The 14848-nt window shown below is 40.1% G+C and overlaps 1 protein-coding gene across 1 annotated transcript; it reads left to right on the top strand.

The window, feature by feature from the left end:
• The first annotated feature begins 21 nt into the window (after positions 1-21).
• On the top strand, positions 22-12732 carry L3HYPDH (trans-L-3-hydroxyproline dehydratase). Its single transcript, XM_010976692.3, has 5 exons — positions 22-608; positions 4144-4313; positions 6700-6822; positions 6913-7050; positions 11140-12732. Exons 1-5 carry the CDS (start codon positions 101-103, stop codon positions 11263-11265), a joined length of 1065 nt encoding a protein of 354 aa, XP_010974994.2. The 5' UTR covers positions 22-100; the 3' UTR covers positions 11266-12732.
• The last annotated feature ends 2116 nt before the right edge of the window (positions 12733-14848 follow it).

The following is a 14848-nucleotide window of genomic DNA, read 5'->3' as shown; positions in this document are numbered from 1 at the left end:
AGGCCCCGCCCCCTAAGACAGCCCGGGACCTGCCCCTCTGGTGCGCCCGAGCCTTGAGGCGCGCGCGACGTCAGGGTGGTTGAGTTCTCGGACGCAGACAATGGAGAACATGCTGGCGGTGCCCCGACTGCCTCCGCACGACCCGGGGACGCCGGCACTGTTGGTGGTGGACATGCACACGGGCGGCGAGCCCCTGCGCATCGTGGTGGCGGGGTGTCCGGAGGTGGCCGGCCCCACGCTGCTGGCCAAGCGGCGCTACATGCGCCAGCACCTTGACCACGTGCGGCAACGACTCATGTTTGAGCCTCGAGGGCACCGGGACATGTACGGGGCCGTGCTGGTCCCCAGCGAGCTGCCGGACGCGCACCTGGGCGTCCTGTTCCTGCACAACGAGGGCTACAGCTCCATGTGTGGCCACGCGGTGCTGGCGCTGGGCCGCTTCGCGCTCGACTTCGGGCTGGTGCCGGCGCCTCTGCCCGACGCCCACGAAGCCCTCGTCAACATCCACTGCCCGTGCGGGCTGGTGGCCGCCTTCGTGGAGTGCGAGGGAGGCCGCAGCCGCGGCCCAGTACGCTTCCACAGCGTCCCGGCCTTTGCGCTGGCCACAGGTAATCGGCAGGACCCTTCCAGCCCTGCAGCCCGGGACCCAACTAATTACACTGCTCTCTGGGCTGGAACCCAAGCAACGCAACTAACCTGTCCCACAAGCTTTTGCAGTCAATAAGAAGGTAATTCTAAACAACTGCAAATTTGTGTTAGCATCTTAGCCTTGCGGATTTGTGCGGTGCGTGCAGGTTTGATGATCCTGCAGATCTGTCTGCCTTTGGCTTGGGAAGAGCTTTGAGGAGTATAGAATTCCGTATTTCCCTTACTCAGCGCCTCATTCCCCACTCATCAGACATTCCTAGAGATTTCACAGTTGGATAAAGCAGGTTCTGCTAGGGTCAAGGAAAGTGCAAAGAACAGCCAATGTACCGGGGTTCCCGGCTGGCTCAGAATACACTTGTTAGACATATTATTACAAGTTAGTAAACAAGTTACTAGAACTCGTCTGTTAAAAATGTCTTCCCCACTTCTTGGGGGAAGAATTAAGTGAAAATAAACTAAGCAATTTATATACAAATCGAGAAGATACGGATGTTGCTGCTCCTATTCTTTAAGAACAAGGACAGTGCCTTAGTCCAAATCCTAACAACCTCTTAAAGCTATGGAACCTTAGTCAAATAACAACTTCTCTGTGCCTTTTATGTCTTCATTTGTTATCTCATTGAGTTTTTTGTGAGGATTTAATGAGAGTATGCAAGGTACTTAGGAAGTTTTAAAAAATTTTTACTGGAAACAGACTGCAGAATATATAAGGTTGCTAGTTAGAATTCTTTAGGAGTGCAGAGCCTTTAAAAGGTTTTGGTGGGTTCTCTAGTACAGGGTCTGTATGTTATGTAAAATAGAGTGTCTATAACTATAATCCTTACAAAGAGGGATATTCTTACAAATTCTATTAATGCTAAATTCTGTTGGTGAGGATGCTTTAGTAGTCTGACTGGAAGTGAGCTGGGAGCTAATTTAGTTACCCCAGGAATAGGATTATCACCCCTTTTCAATAAAGTCTTCAAACCATGCAAATTATTCTATTAATTTGATCTTGATCCTCCTGGTGGATTTGGGTTCCAGATTAGCCTGATTATGAATGTTATGAATGATGCAGTAATAGCTCAGGTGTTTGAGAGTCTCAGACCAACCTCAGGCAGCTGAAACACACAAGTTGATAAAGCATGCCACTGGGAAAACTGATGCCAGTTTCCCAGGAAGAATAGTGTCACATCTGGTTTGGGAGGGCACTTGAAGGAGCAGGAATTTATGTTTAGGATTGCATCTAAAAAAACCTGTTAACTAGCTTAGCTACCTGATTTCTCCCTAGGCCACCCCAGCAGCAGATCAAACACTCTAGATTGTGTGGGAAATGACAGCTGGCAGCAAGATTACCAACTACTTACATCCTAGTTTGGGGTTGGTTAGGGCAGGGGCAGCCAACCCCACAAGCACAGTAGTTCCTGAAAGCATCACAGTGTGACCATACAGTAATCAGTGGGCATTGATGGTCACTTTGAGTCATTAAGAAGACAAAATCTTTAAATTTTCTACTTTGAATATTACATAAAAGGCAGACTGGTTGTTCAGGATCACAGCTCTGCCCCTCCCTGCTCAGTGACCTTGTAGAAGGGACTCATGCCTCAGTGGCATCTATAAAATGAGGATGACAACAGTCCCCACCTTAGGACTGTGGAGTTCACCTCCACTCCACCCAGCTAAAATGAAAGCTCTCTTTAGTTTTGTTCACTGTATTTAAGTGCTGGAGCAGTAGGCAGTCAATATTTGTTGAATGAGTAAATAAATGAAATTAAGAGAATAATACACTGATTAGCAGATGTAAGTACCTGGTCCTCTTAAGAGCCCTATTTCCTAGGGAAGTTAAACTTTTGGCTTTAATAGTAACATTTATTGCATTCCTAATCTGTGCCAAGCATTCCCTACACATTATCACATGGAATTCTCAAAACAACCCTTTTAAGAGTGAAACAGTAATTCCATTTTACACATGAGGACTCCAAAGCCACACTTGGCTTAGCTTTCCACATTCCAGTGGTCCCTCGTTTCCATCTACTTCCTCAGCCTTCTTTCCTTAAGCTGCTTTTCATGTTGTATCAACACCAAGATAAAGACATTTTTGATTCATCCTTGCTGTTATGTTCCACAGGCATGTTTTACTCTGTTGATGATAAACTTACTCTGTTTTGACCCATCGTGTGTTAGGAGGGTTCTGTGGGCCACCCGGTAACTGAGAGCATATTGGTATCTTTGTGTGACTGTGCAAACTCAGAGATACAAGAACTATTTTTCACAGCTTAATTTCTGAATTTGAGACCTTTCTCTGCCCTATTGATTGAGTTGGCCTCATCCTTCCCCTTTCCTGATACACGTGTGAGCAAAGATTTCTTCAGAGTGCCAGAGTCTTGGTCCTCAGCTTGCACAGTTAACCAGCAAAGCAGCATCTGCTCCTGTCCATCTGGTGTGTGCCCCATCCCCTGCCTCCCCCATGTTGCCAGCTCTGTCACACCCCACAGCCTCCTCATCATGCTGTGGGAAAGTCAACACAGTCCTCTGCACTCGAGACTTTCAGCCTCCTTTCTCATCCAGAGGAAATTCCTCAGTTGACTGGGAGATATATTCTCCCTTTAGGACACTCCTTTGCCAACAAATGTCTTTCCCCTGATATCTTAGGTTTCCAGAAAGCAAAAGCAGGCTTGCTTTCTCCCCGCTGTCTGCCTCTTCCGGAGGCAGGGTTCCCCAAGCACCCTTGAGTTGGGGAGGAGGAAGAGAAGAAAATACGAGAAGGGGTGAAGCAGTTTTAATGTCCCAAAATATCACCCAGCCCCGTTCCTTTGGAAATACAAATTCAGGATTTCAAACAACTGCACTTCAGGTGAAACTTTGGGTATGTTGGAGACTTAAAATACTCAAATAAAAAGCCTAATGCAAAATGATACTGTAAAGGCCAGAGATTCTACAGTGGTTTTATTCTGAGTATTTGTCTGCAGCAGGCTTTCATGAGATGAAAATATCCAAATAAATAAGTATATAAAACTTATATAGAGAAATCTCCTTTTTTCATTTTGTTTTGATGTTACAGCTGAAGAACACTAATTTGTGAACAGGATCCAAAGTCCTCACTGTTTTAAACCAGTCCCAGCAGTATGAGAGGGGACCGACCTTTTCCCTCAGTTTTCACACGTTCATGTCCCAAAGTTTTCCCTCTCTTGGCCTCTAGGATGTTTTCTAGAAAAGACCCTCAGAATAATTAACAAAATATGTATGTATGATTTAGGAAAAACATGGCATTCAGATATTCTAAAACTTATGGAAACTTCAAGTTAAAAATAGAAAGAGGCACTTAGCAAAGATCTGTTACTGCTTACCTGATGCATGCTTATTTTGAAAATGGATTTTTCCTTCCTTCGTTTTTATGATAGGAAAAAATACCCCCACCCCATCCCCTATCTCCCAGATACACACATATTAAAAATTCTGTGAATTTTATTGCTAAAATACTAAAAACAAACTTATTTTCAAACACATCTTTTTTAGATCTCCTGGTGGATGTTCCTGGTCATGGAAAGGTGATGGTGGATGTTGCATACGGTGGCACATTTTATGCATTTGTTAGTGCTGAAAAGTTAGGGCTTGATATTGGTTCTGCAAAGACAAGAGACCTTGTGGATGCAGCAAGTGCAGTGACAGAGGCAGTGAAAGCCCAGGTCAGTACAAACGCTGCTGTCATAACAGACGCCATCCTCTGCGCCTGGAGGGAATATAAATGACACATATACAGAAAACTAAATGCGTATTCAAACTAGTAGTAGTACTAAGAATACGGTACGGGTTATGATCTTAGGCTCTGAAGCAGCGTTATCTGGGAGTTGTAGCATTGCCACTTGTAACTTTCGTAACCTTGAACAAGCTACATAACCTCCTGTGCCTCAGTTTTCCTGTCTGTAAATGGAAATTAGGAAACACCTGCTTCTCAGAGTGTTGTAAGAATAAGTCAATATATGTAAAGGACTTAGAAGAGTGCCTAGCCATAGTAATAAATGATAACTATTATTAACTTGAATAATACATATGTACTGCTATAATCTGTGGTTATTTAAATATACAGAAAATATATAGCATTCCACTAATTCAAAATGCTTTGCTATATGTGGTCACTCTGCAAAACCTGAAAATAATGAATGTAAAATGTAGCTTACAAAATAGATTTCATTAAATCAGATCAGACTTTTTCTTATTTCACAGAGAATATTAATTCCTAGTTAGTGAATTTTTTCTGTATCGCTAAGAAGTTACTTAAATAACTACTCAAGTAACTCTAGTTTGGCTTGGGAAAATTATTGTGATAAAATCAGTGTAGATAGGTCTAGAATATTCTTTCATTTCTAGCATAGGTCTGCCATTTTACCTAGTGGAGACCTATAAATAAAACTCATACAGTATTTGAATATTTTAGCATATGAGAATTTAATTATCATTCTAAGTAAAAAAATAACAGGAAAGAGAATCTAATGCACTTATACTAATAATTATTTATGGGTCTATTTAACACATCTGACACTTTAGTTTAGCATAATTTATAACTTAAATAACAAAATTAAAATGTATACTATATCCCAGTTCTAAATTATTATTTTTTTCCAGGACTGTTAATACCAATATGGAGAATTATTTTATCATAGTAATTTCTGAAACTCTGAATTTACATCAATTTTCTGTTCCAGACAGCTAACTGTTTGAGTTAACAATTTGACACAAAATAATTTAAACTTATTTTTAATAAAATCAAGAGATTTTGAACTTCTCTTTAAACTCGAACTTCTCACCAAGGTGGCAAGGGGTGGGCTTTGAGGGAGAAAAATGAGAAGTTCTGTTAGCGTTGAAGCAGTTAGTCCGACTACTTTGGGAATTGCTGACCATTCATATGGCTGATGAAGATTTAGGCAAAGGCCATTTGGGGGCGGGAAGGTGCATTTAGTAAGTATAATGTAAATTCATCTTTATTCCTTCATTCCTTTAACAAACACTTACCTAGAACTTATTGTATGTCAGACACTGTGCTAGATGCCAGAGACCCAGAGGAAGAACAAATCCCACCACCTTCCGGGAGCTCAGTCTAGTGGAGAAGCCTCCCTGTGCACAGTGCGATGTGGTGCTGGTGTTGTTGTGGAGGTGGGAGGTGGGGCATAGGTAGGGGCTTTAAGAGGACAGAGAACAAAGATCCAATATGCCGGTCTCTTTTGCTCTTTGGATTTTAAGACTCCAGATCTATTCAGCTGCTTCAGGTAATGTGGTGGTGGAATGCACTAACTGTGGGGGTACACGTGGAAGTAAGATTATATTATACTGGGTTAGGCTAGCAGACGTTATAGAAATCCGAGAGAAGTTAACCAACCAGACCTCCGGAGAAGAGCAGGAAGCAGTGTGCGCTTGGGGCTGACCAGGCTTTACCTCAGGCGTGACTTAGGCTCCCTGCCCATGCCTGCTTCTCTGTGTGTACCTGCTGCTTTTTATGTTACTGACTTCATCCTTTACAATAAATCTTTTTCCCCATCCAGTTGTTTTTCTTACCTAATAGCTTCTGCATCCTTATGTTTGCTTGCTCATGGCCTCTGACAGTCCTTGGCATCTGTCAGTGGTATTAATTTCAGTTCTAGACACTCATTGCTCAATTTTTCAGCCTTATCCCCTTCAAATTCCTGAGTGAGAATAGGATTGCCTTAGCTCTTCCTGTTTGAGCAGGCTGTGGATTGACCATCCTGAGGTCAATGCTGGAGTCAGTGCTTCAGAGAGTGTGTGTGTTTAGGGGGGTGTGTGTGTGTATAAACTAGGACTGTTTAGAGAAGGCTCTGTGCAAGACAGCTTCCTTAGAAAGGACTCTAAGTGTAAGAATCATAACTTCCAATAAAATTATCTTTATTCATCTAGACAAAGATATAATTTCTAGTGTTTAGTGCCGTGACCAAAAAGATATGTTTTAAATGATAAAGAGGGAAAAATTATATCTAAGAGTGCCCTTTATACATTATTTAAAAGATAAATTTGAATCAAAATATTTACTTTACATGTGGTTGATAATTATTTTATTTACAGTTTAAAATTAATCATCCTGACAGTGAAGACCTTGCCTTTCTATACGGAACTATATTAACAGATGGAAAAGATGCTTATAGTGAGGAACCAACCACCAACATCTGTGTGTTTGCAGATGAGCAGGTATTACAACTGGAATTTTTGTGCACAAAAGCCAGGTGCTGTGGAACTAGAACACTGTGAACACTCTTACCTTCATTTCTTCGGAAACAGGTTGACAGAAGTCCTACCGGCTCGGGAGTGACGGCCCGAGTTGCCTTACAGTATCACAAAGGGCTTCTAGAACTGACCCAGACCAGAGCCTTCAGAAGCAGTGCAACCGGCTCAGTATTCACGGGAAAGGCTGTGAGGGTGAGTGGCCCCCTTTGCTTCTCCTTTGTACATGTGTTACTTTTGAGACGGCAGAGACCTAAGTTGGGCGTTAGATAAGTTTCTTCACTTAGCTCTTAGAAGAAAATTTTAAGACAGGCCTGTAAAAACTTCTGTTCAGCTAGGGTATTTGTTCTCAAAGTGTGGAAAGGACCTTGGGGTTCCTATCCATGAGTCCACAAGGTCAAAGCTGTATTCATAATAATACTGAGACGTTACTTGCTTTTCACCTCCATTCTTGCACTAATGGAAAGTGGAGTTCCCCAGGGGCTATGTGACATGTGATATCCCAACCGATTGACTGCAGAAGCAGATTTGAGAATCTAGCTACCTTTTTGAAGCCAGACATTAAGGAGGTTTGTAAAAATACAAGACAATGCCGTATTTCTCATCAAATTCTTTTGTTTTGACAGATGTAGTTATTTTCACAAAAATTTGTTTATGTGAACATGTAATGGCTTTATTATTTTTAAATGAATTAATGGACAAATATCTTTAATTCCCAATATAGCAAAATATTAATTGATATAACCCAAATAAACAAAAACTCTTTGAGGTCCTGAAATATTTGTTTTTTAATTGAAGTATAGTTGATTTACAATATTGTATTAGTTTCAGATGTATAGCATAGTGATTCAGGATTTTTGCAGATTATATATTCCATTATAGATTATTACAAGATGTTGGGTATAATTCCCTGTACTATACAGCATATCCTTGTTGCTTATCTGTTTCATGTATAGTAGTTTGTATATGTTAATTCCATACCCTAATTTGTCCCTACCCCCATCCCCTTTGGTAACCACAACTTTGTTTTCTATATCTGTGAGTCTGTTTCTGTTTTGCATATACATTTATTTGTATTGTTTTTTAAATTACACAAATAAGTGATATCACATAGTATTTGTGTTTCTCTGTCTGACTTATTTCACTAGGTATAATATTCTCTAGCTCTGTCCACATTGCGGCAAATGGTATTATTTCATTCCTTTTTATGGCTGAGTAGTATTCTATTGTATATATATACCACAGCTTCTTTATTCAGTCATCTGTCAGTGGACATTTAGTTTCCTTCCATGTCTTGGCTATTGTACCACTGCTTGTTGAAGAGACTGTCTTTTCTGTATTGTATATTCTTGCTGCCTTTGTTGTAGGTTAATGGACTATAGGTGTGTGAGTTTATTTCTGGGCTTTCTATTGTGTTACATTGATCTATGTGTCTGTTTTTGTGACAATACTATGCTGTTTTGCTTACTGTAGCTTTGTAGTGTGATCTGAAGTCTGGGAGGGTTATACCTCCAGCTTTGTTCTTTTTTTCTCAGGATTGCTTTGGCAATTCAGGGTCTTTTGTAGTTCCATATAAATTTTAGGATTATTTGTTCTAGCTCTGTGAAAAATGGCCTGGGTATTTTGATAGGGGTTGCATTAAATCTGTACTTTGCTTTGGGTAGTATGGACATTTTAATAATATGGATTCCTCCAATCTAAAAGCATGGAATATCTTCTCATTCCTTTGAGTCATATTCAGTCTCCTTCATCGATGTTTTATAGTTTTCAGCATATAAGTCTTTCGCTTCCTTGCTTAAGTTTATTCGTAGGTATTTTTTGATGCAATTTTAAACAGGATTGGTTTTTACTCTATCCTTCTGATATTTCATTATTACTGTATAGAAACACGACAGATTTCTGTACATTAATCTTGTATCCTGCAACCTTCCTGGATTAATTTATTCTAATAGTTTTAGGGTTGAGATTTTGGGGTTCTCTATACAGAGTATCATTTCATCTGCAAATAGTGACAGTTTTACCTTTTCCTTTCCAATTTGGATACTATTTATTTCTTTTTCTTACCTGATTGCTAAGACTAGGACTTCCAATACTGTGTTAAGTAGCAGTGGCGTGAGTGGGTACTGTTGTCTAGTTTCTGAATTTAGCAGGAAGGCTCTCAGCTTTTCACCACTGAGTATTGTATTGGCTGTGGGTTTGTTGTAAATGGCCCTTATTAGGTTGAAATATGTTCCCACTATACCCACTTTGATGAGAGTTTTTAATCATGAATGGATATTGAATTTTGTGAAATGCTCAATACATCTATTGAGATGATCATGTGGTTTTTATCTTTCATTAATGTGGTGTATCATGTTGATTGATTTGCAACTTGATCATTGTGTATGATCGTTTTTATGTAGTGTTGGATTTAGTTTGCTAATATTTTGTTGAGGATTTTTGCATCTATATTCATCAAAGATATTGGCCTGTAATTTTCTTTCTTTCTTTCTTTTTTTTTTTTTTTGTAGTGTCTTTGTCTGGTTTTGGTATCAGGGTAATGGTGGATGAGGTCCTCAAATCTTAGGGTATAAAAGCATCCTGAGACCAAAATGTTTGAGAACCATTAAATTAGCTTTTGGATTTTTTTTTTGTTCTGTAGGAATGTTCCATTTTATAAAATAGGATGTGAGAGCCCTAAAAATTTGTGGAAAGTAGAATTTTTGTAATGGAATCAAATTTTAAATAGGCTAATGGAGCTAATTAATGAATTTACTCATAGTAGTAAGTGAAATCTACTACAAGATGATTCATTTCCATTTAGTAAATGAATCTACTCACAAAGAGTTTTTTTTAATATAGCAAAGATTTATCCTAATAAAGACTTTTATATCCTAAAACAGCTGTTTTTAAAGTTTGGTTTTTCTGAATATTGAATTTTCTTTAAGTTAGGGATTCCTATATAATACAGTGATCTTATGGGATACCAAACCATTTATGTTATATGCAAGGATTTGGAAAACATTGTCTTCAGGTCTGAGATTCAAGATAAAATAATAATCAACAACATTTCTTGGGTGCTTCACTATGTGTCAGTTTCCAAGCTCAGCACTGTTTATATACCATCTCATTTAATTCTCATAAGAATCCTATGAGGTCAGTACTGTTATCATCCTTTTTTAACAAATGATAAAATGGAGAATTAAAGTTTAGTTAATTTGCCAAAGGTCAACAGTGAGTAACAGAGCCAGGTGGGTGGGTCTCTCTGAGCAGACCCTACCTACACTGCTAAGCACCATATTTTATCATCCTTAGTTTTCAGTGAGGCTCTATATTGTAGCAGCTTTATAAAAATATAATGAAATTACTGTACCCTAATCTAACATTGACATTTTACCTTGAGATTGTTATTCTCATTTAAAAAAAAAAGAAAAGAAAGATACACTGTAGTTAAGATTTGAAGTTTATTTCCTTTATAGTTACTAATTATATTTGCCAGAATAACTTCACATGCACCACACTCCTTCCCTTTCTGTCTGGGCTCTTCCAGGCGCTCTGAAGCTATCTTCTTTAGTGTCTTTCCTTGTCCTTCCATGTAAGGGTCCCCAACATTTTATCTTTAGCTTCCTCTCATCTCATCAGCAGTTTGACCCAGGGGGCAGTCCCACCCACTTGAGAGTGAACTCAGCTCTGAGCCACCCGCTGATGAAGACCCCCACGCCTCCCGCCCTGCCACGCTTACCCTGTGCCTCTCTCCTGAGTCCAGCACTGCCCACCAAACGCATCTCAAGATGACTGTCCCAGAGATATCTCAAACAGCATGTTAAAAATCTCTTCCTTCCTTCCTAAATGTGTTCTTCCTGTCTTATTTTCCATCTTGGTTAATGGTGGTGCCAGTTTCACTTCCAGGCTAGAAACTGTGGTCATATTTAATACATCACTATCCTCACCTCCCACAGACATCAGTCCCCAAATCTATCAGTTCTCCCTCCAAAATGTCTCTGTATTTTGTTCTCTATTCTCACTAAAAACTACCATCGTGTCACTAGACTCAACTGATGAATTAAGATTACCTCTTACCAGGTTTCTGGGTTGCTCATCTCCTCTCCAGATTTTTCCCCCACTTCACAGCTAAACTCATCCAAAACACAAATCCAGTCACATCACTCTCCTTAAAAACCTCACATTGCCTATACAGTTAACTCTTGGGTTTTCTTTAAAATGATAAATTGAGAATACAACCTTTAGGCTAGTTACAGTATGAGTGCAGTATTTTGATATTCTCCTTTCATCTTCTCTTTTCAGGAAGCAAAATGTGGCGAATTTAAAGCTGTTATAGTGGAAGTATCTGGAGAAGCCCATTACACGGGGACAGCGAGTTTCACAGTAGAAGATGATGACCCATTGAAGGATGGGTTTCTTCTTAAGTGACTTCTAGGCCTTTCATGTTAAAGAAATTATCATAAGTAATTTTTCTCTGATTTATGTGGAAAACTATATCCAAACTGTACATGTAAGTCAACTTCCTTTCTTTCTAAAATAGTACAACATGGCTAGGTAGAAAGTTGTTATTCCTCATATCTGCACATGTATCTTGGGATAAATATCACTTATAGAATACAAAAATCCCCAAAGTGCAGAATACTTTTCTAATTATGAACACATCAGGTAAAATTAAAATCTTAGTTCTTGTTACTTTAAAAATATTACTCCATGGTAATTACTGTAGTATTTTGTTTTAAATGCTCTTTGAATAACAGTTTGAATTACAGCCCTCACAACCATGGGTCTTACAGGCGTATTGTTTTAGTCTTCTGTTTTTTTGACTAAAATAATGCCCTCTCTCTAAGCAGGATGCAAGGGACATGGATTATTATTAAGTCCTCAGCACTTAGCATCCATCACCTGGGAAGGCCTGGGGTGGGCAGCTGCTTTGGGTAGAAGTTGTTACAGCTGCTGCCTGGATGCCCTCAGCACTGCCAAGCCCTGCTCCTGCAGCCAGGTAACTGAAGTCTTATCAGCTCATGAGAGATGACCAAGGATCTGGCTTTTAATATATCTCAGGGCTCTTTATAAGAGGGGTTGTTTGTTGCATTACTGAAATACAGCTACACACTAGGAGTCAATCAGTGAATCACTACAGCAAGGCGAGTCTCATCTGTACCAACTGCATCTCTACCAGGTAGATTTAAAACATGAGAGAGGTGTTAACTATTGGCATTCTTGCTAGTTAATTGTCTGTGAGCCTGTTAAAATTTGAGCATTATCAGTCATTATAAAATGAAGTATTAAAAATTAGTCAATATGTGATTCAATAATTAGGAGACTCTTTTTTTGAGGGAAGTAATAGTATCTCTTTTCCTGAGCCTACAGACACTGAATTAATTAATGTCAACTGGCTGTGTCATCCAGCAAGTCCCTATAGACCCAGTTATTAGGTCTCTGATTGAACTTCCTGACCAAATTGAAGCCTATAAAGGTAATGTTCTTGATTTCTCTATTAATTGCACAAAAGCTAATGTTTTCCACTATCTATTAAATTCTGTGGTAAAGAAATCACTTACCTCCAAAAAAGTAACGCTATCCTTACAGTGACCAAGAAATTTTCTACAGAATAGGGAGATTTGCTGTACTTTTTTATTTTTAATAGAAACAGAGTGACTGTTTTCTCTCCAAATTTCACAAGTCACATCAAGTGAAAAAAAAAAAGACACATGCATTGTTTAAAAGTCACATTTTATAGCGTTTTGTCGTGCGCAGGCACACATCCCCTGCTCTAACGAAGCACACTATGAAGTTTGTACTGTTATCCCGTGGCTGCCAAGGGTGGGGACTGTTGTGTCACTGACCTTCTTTAGAATTGTCAGCACATGGCAGTAATAAAAATATAGACTGACATTTAGTTTTCTTATTGTTTTAAATTTCACTACAGACAGTGCATCCCTGATCACCTGTGCCTGGGCAGACCCCTCGCTCTGCCCCACCCATGCTATGGCACTGTTTTTAATCTCACTCATAAAAATGAGAGAAATGCAAGTCACACGTGTTAAAACTCTTGTCAGGTAATATTTGTGGCTGTAAATCTAGGGCTTGTGACTCCAAGTCTAGTATTTTCCTGCTAACACTTCCTCTACTTCTAAGATCGGACAGCCAGAACTTGTTCTGGGATATAGTACTTAAACAAAAACGGTCTATTTCTTGAGCACTGAGAAATAGATACTGCCCCAATCTTCCTAAATTCTAGTCCAGATCAGAGCCAAACCCTTGCAACACTATGAATACCTTCTGTACCTCACTGTGTCTCCTGTGGAGTCAAAGCCACAAGGGAATTAACTCCTGCTACTCTCACCTCCATGCGTCTCATCAGTCACAAAGCCCTGTTTGTTCTCCTAAATACTGCTCACATCTATCCCTTCCCATCCTTGCAAAGGCTCTTGCCTCATCACTTAACCTCTCTCAAGCAGCCTGCTTCCCCTCCCTGGTTCCTTCCTCTAAGGAATTATCAAGTATCATAAATAAAATGAAACACCCTTGGTCTGCCTTCCCTCTTCAGCCTGCCATCTCTCACCCCTATTTCCTTCCCTTCGTAGTCAATTCAAGCTCCTAGATTCCTCACTGTCTGCTCATTGGGTACATTTTCTCATCTTCCATTTGCTATTCAATTACTGCAGTCTGGCTTTGATCTTGTTACTCACTGGAAACTGTTTGATCAAACAACCAGATTTACTGGTCACTCAAGGAATCCATGATGGCCACTGCTGCTTGCTTCTTGCAGGCAAGTGTGGTACATTTTAGAGCAGGAACCTCTACTCCCTTAGTGCAGAGCTCGGACACAGAGCAGCTCAGAGATTCTCCAGGCCATAGATTAGTTCCCAGTCCCCATTAGTACCCACTCTCAGCTGCAACCATGTGGGCCCAGGTCCATCTCCTCTTCACCATGAACTTGTAATGCTTTTTGCTCTAAGACTCTGTAAGAGTTGGGGCACCCTCCTCTTCAACCTTCATATTCCATAAATTCCATACCATCCCTCCTTAGGACAGCGCTTCTCATACTTCAGCGTAGGTGTGAATTACCCGGGGATCTTAGGATGCAGGCTCTCATTTATCAGGCCTGGGGTGGAGCGTTTCTGACAAGCTCCCAGCTGATGCTGCTGCTGCTGGTAGGAGGACCGCAGTTGTAACCGATCCATTTGAATTACCGTTTCGGGCCCAGGCATTCTAGGTGAGTCTCCCCTACCTGGCAGCTTCTCCTTTTAGTTCTGAGATACACAGGAAGCCTTTTAGCTCCCTATCTGGAGGTAAAGAATAGAGCTGATCTCATTATTATAGCAAGTTTTCTGAGAAGGGGCTGAGAAAATTACCTTACCTTCTTTTCTGAAAAACAAAACAAAACCCAAAACAAAAGATAGCTGATTTCTCAGTTGGCCAAATATGCCTTGTTAAATATATAACTTAACCTGCCTTGCTTTTTTCCCGTTATCTGCTTCTTAATTTTTTCTGCTCCCTAGCTTTCCAATCAGACTCTCTCCTCCAGGACCTGGGATCTTGAGGGAAATGACATAAGGTCTGAAAAATGGTTAAAGCACACCTATTCCAATAAAGCTCCAAAGAGATCACCTTCAATTTGTTTCTGCTGTCTCTGCCTGCAGAGCTGCCCTGACTTCTCTTGTTCTTGGGGCTGGTTATTAAACTATCCTTTCGGACTTCCCCTATCCTTCCAGTAAATTCCTCTTTTGCTTAAATGAGACGGTGAGCTCACTGTTTGTATTGCTTATATCCACCAACCCTAATCCATATACTACCTCCTTAAAATCTCTTCTCCTTCCTCACTGTAAATGCCTTAGTTCAGACTCCTTCATTTCTCCCCGGCATTTCATTACAATGCCTTTTCTTAACTGGTCTCCCAGTTGCCAGATACTCTTCTTACAGTCATATTTTTAAACAACGTTTATGACATTGTAATATATTTGTGTTTGCCTAAAACTGCAGGTTCTTTGGTCTGGGATCTTTATCT

This window comes from Camelus dromedarius, chromosome 5 (genome assembly GCF_036321535.1).
Source record: "Camelus dromedarius isolate mCamDro1 chromosome 5, mCamDro1.pat, whole genome shotgun sequence".
Classification (NCBI taxonomy): Eukaryota; Metazoa; Chordata; class Mammalia; order Artiodactyla; family Camelidae; genus Camelus; species Camelus dromedarius.
Note: the sequence above shows the minus strand (reverse complement) of the source record. Positions and strands in the feature narration are given on the sequence as shown.

Bases quoted from the DNA above. Each gene is read 5' to 3' on its own strand.
- L3HYPDH (XM_010976692.3), top strand. From the start codon at position 101: ATGGAGAACATGCTGGCGGTGCCCCGACTGCCTCCGCACGACCCGGGG. The intron at 609-4,143 runs GTAATCGGCAGG...CATCTTTTTTAG, and splicing joins GGCCTTTGCGCTGGCCACAG to ATCTCCTGGTGGATGTTCCT. The intron at 6,823-6,912 runs GTATTACAACTG...CTTCGGAAACAG, and splicing joins GTGTGTTTGCAGATGAGCAG to GTTGACAGAAGTCCTACCGG.